The sequence below is a fragment of the Cotesia typhae genome, unplaced genomic scaffold, assembly GCF_013202065.1.
Source record: "Cotesia typhae breed Kobodo isofemale line unplaced genomic scaffold, CoteBio_Ctyphae contig_4, whole genome shotgun sequence".
Taxonomy (NCBI): domain Eukaryota; kingdom Metazoa; phylum Arthropoda; class Insecta; order Hymenoptera; family Braconidae; genus Cotesia; species Cotesia typhae.
The window spans coordinates 548,307-551,795 of record NW_027423748.1 but is presented as its reverse complement, the minus strand read 5'-3'; the positions used below and the strand labels follow the sequence as shown (position 1 = coordinate 551,795).

The 3,489-nt window shown below is 35.1% G+C and overlaps 1 protein-coding gene across 2 annotated transcripts; it reads right to left on the bottom strand.

Moving 5' to 3' along the window:
• Window positions 1-233: 233 nt before the first annotated feature.
• Window positions 234-2,965, bottom strand: LOC141527217 (uncharacterized). 2 transcript variants are annotated; one of them, XM_074242574.1, is made up of 3 exons: window positions 2,005-2,965; window positions 1,603-1,877; window positions 234-1,496 (listed from the first exon to the last, which is right to left on the bottom strand). In XM_074242574.1, exons 1-2 carry the CDS (start codon window positions 2,077-2,079, stop codon window positions 1,605-1,607), a joined length of 348 nt encoding a protein of 115 aa, XP_074098675.1. In that variant the 5' UTR covers window positions 2,080-2,965; the 3' UTR covers window positions 234-1,496; window positions 1,603-1,604. The 2 variants fall into 2 exon arrangements, with proteins under 2 accessions (XP_074098675.1, XP_074098674.1); XM_074242573.1 differs by lacking the exon at window positions 234-1,496 and having other exon boundaries at window positions 1,506-1,877.
• Between the last annotated feature and the right edge of the window lie 524 nt (window positions 2,966-3,489).

The following is a 3,489-nucleotide window of genomic DNA, read 5'->3' as shown; positions in this document are numbered from 1 at the left end:
TACATAATCAAACCGATGGCTCTTTGGCGGAAAAAGTAAGAAATAACTTTAAAATTATAATAGAATCCTTTCTTTCCTATATAATTTCGTTTTACAAAAATAATAGTAAAATTCTTCATGCCAAAAACGAGTCAACAGTTTGAATAAATAATCTAATCTAAAATACAAAAAAAAAAAAAAAAAAAAAAAAAATTTTTCCTACCTTAATAGATAGTTGATAGTATAATGAAAATCAGTAAAATTATCCGAATTATGAAAAGTTTTGCTGCTTTATGACTCACAAGACCGAAAATAAAATTATCTCCGGCCTTGGGGGGACGAGCGAGAACAACGCAAAACGTTATTTCAAAATTTCTTTTCCGAAAACAAAAATTTTCTTCCTCCTTCCAAATAATTCTCCCAATCATAGTATTCATTTTACTATCACTATAATTATATATTACACATTATTTTACTATTGCCATTTTATCATTATACGTCATAATAAATATTATGACTAACTACTTATTATAACTCTATTATATCTATTATATTACATTTTATACATTTTATATGTTATAACCGAGTATTCAACAAAATTTTATAAGTATATTAATTATATTATTAATATAATACTTTAACATTAATTATACTTTATAATGATTTTAGGAAAATCGAGCTAACGTCACTCATTAAAATCGTTCCAAATTATTAAATCATAAAGATTTGTTTCTCTTTGTAAAATTCTTATTTCGAACACTCAATATTCAATAAGAGTGAGTATAAGTAAGAAAGAGAACAGAAGGAGTCCTCTAGCGGTAATTATAAAAGAACTGCTACATCAAGCAAAGTAGCTTACCGACACTCGCTCAATTACAGTCGCCTCTCGGTAAGCAACGCCTACTACACCACAACCGTGCCGCCTTCAATGCATGCTCCACACACAACTCACACGTACATACATATACGAATATAATTATATACATGTACCGATATCTACCCTCCTCTCGTACCACCTTGCCAGAGATAAAAAAAAAAAAAAAACAAAATTTTCTTCTCTTATCCTTATTAATCGAAATTATTCCTTTTATTTTTGGATTTCACTTTTGTTTTCTTTCTTTCTCTTTATCTGTTTATTTCACTTAATTCCTGTTTCACTTTATTCTTACTTTCTTTCGTATAAATCCAAATTCTACTTACCTTCTTGCTTTTCGTCATAACTACTACGATTATCATTATCATTATTATTAAGAGATGGGAAAAGGGTATAGAGAAAAAGGAGAGAGACAAAATAAAGAGAAAAAGAATACCTTTTATTTTTAAAAATAAATTTATTTATAAAAAAAAAAAAAAAAAAAAAAAAATTTTTTTTTTACAAATATACTTTCCTTCTCTTTATCTACATATATTTTTTTCTTTATTTTACTATTTGGCTACTATTGGCTCGGCCCCCGGAATGCAGAGGGGACCTGACATCAGCTCTTCTCGCGCGACCGATGACACTCAATACGCCTAACCTGCAACAAAGAAGCAAACAAAAGATAAAATAATCTCCAACAATCAGAATGCTGCTTAAGTAGGCATTCCAAAGAAAAACTTGTGAAGTATTTTACAATGACTTACCATCACGTCATGGTGACCAAACCATTGAAGATCGCCTCAATTAAGGCGATCCTCAAACGCCCGATGTCCTCGCTGTTGGGGCACACCATCTCCTCAAGATCCGAAGATCCCGCTAAACCTTCGGCGCCTTGCAGGCAGAAAAAGGTCGCCGCTTCCACGATCTCCGGAGGGAGTGGACCAAACACGTCCATGAATCGAGAAGCCAAAAGCAACGCCCGGCTTGGATTCACCGGACGTGCCAAAGCCTCCAAGATTTCAATGCCCGCTCTTATGTCCTAGAAAAAAAAAAAAAAAAAAAAAAACATATTTTCTTATGAGAAGGGTACCTTTTCTATTTATTCTTCTCCTTTCCTTCACTTTTTCTATTCCTTCTCCCACTGAATGCATCAAAATTTAACTTACCTTCTCCCCGTGAACCATTACGGCCATTTGGTACCACGTACCATACCCCTCAAAATTCCTTCTAGTAAAATACATCGCGACAATCAGAACTCACGCTACTCACTGCTGAGACGATACTGACACTCGACACGGCTTCGCGGAATCGAGAGACGAGAAGGATTAGCCACCCGTCAGCATATTATGCAGCGCGAGATAAAAATAATAAATTTAAATTCAAATATTCGCGCCAGATGACTTTACTCACTACTCTTTTAATAGGTTAAAATACATTAAATAAAATTTGTAAGTGGCTCTCGCTTATGGGGAAGGTGGCCATAGGAAAACCGAAAAACTATACTAGCTTTTCGCTTTTCCGGGGGAATGTTATGTCCACCCGTAAATTTTTTTCTTTTTATATTTAAATCAGCCGCGCAGATGGAAGACTTCTCCATGCGCGAAAGCCACAATAAAATAGAAGCTACGTGACTGCTGGTTGAATAGCGGGGACTCCTGCAAACTCAGCACCGCGAGCATTTAAAAACGAGAAACGGAGACTGCTCCCGGTCTTTTGTTAATTAATTCGACTTCCGCGTTTAATTGACGGGCCCGTGCCTTGTAGAGTCCTTTGCTTTAATTTGCACTGCACTTAAAGGAAGTTTGGACGCGGTTTAACCGGCAGGCCACGTACTAATTTTAAGTATCTTAGAGAGTCGCATTCTTAAAGTTCTAATTTGCCCTGCACTTAGGCGAGAATTCGGCCAGGAAAAAAATCTTAAAGAACCGGAATCTCCAAGTTCTAATTTGCTCTGCACTTAGGCGAGAATCCGGTCATTAAGTTATTCAAAATTTCTTAAAAGCTAGTTTTGCGCACTTTACCCTACGGGGGACTGGAGGACGTTAGCTCAATCAAATTAATAAAATTCATTTGATTAAATTACGTTAAAATTCATATTTGTTAAAGTGTAAGAGTTTTAGTGTCTATAAAAATAAATGTCAAGAGAAGTGAAATTTGTTCGAATCGATTCATTTCGTAAAAATAAGCAGCCCAATCCATCCTACTCTATCCGCCGCAAGGACCGATCAGAGGGCCCAACCCAGGAAAAGGCGCTAACAGCAGCCCCGGAATCACGGATCCGGTAATAATTAAAAATCCTGCAAAGAGTAAGTACATCTTTTTTTAATAAAAATCCGTAATCAGTCTCAAACGAAGGCGTGGTAAATTCGTCCGTCGAAAACGTCCCACATAAATAATTAAAACAACGAAAAAAAAACTCCGTTGCGTATTATTTAAGCCGTTAGTCCAAACCTCCACCATTTACGCTACCACTTAAACGCCCTTGGACATAACATATCTAAAATGATTAATTAAGTAACCTCGTAACCGTTTTTTCAAAAATAATCCTGGACGTATTTCATAATACTCATTCAGATTATTTTTTGGTTCTGTCTTAGTTGTATCGTACCATTTAGCAAAATTATACAAGCATAAATTTTCTAAATCTTTAG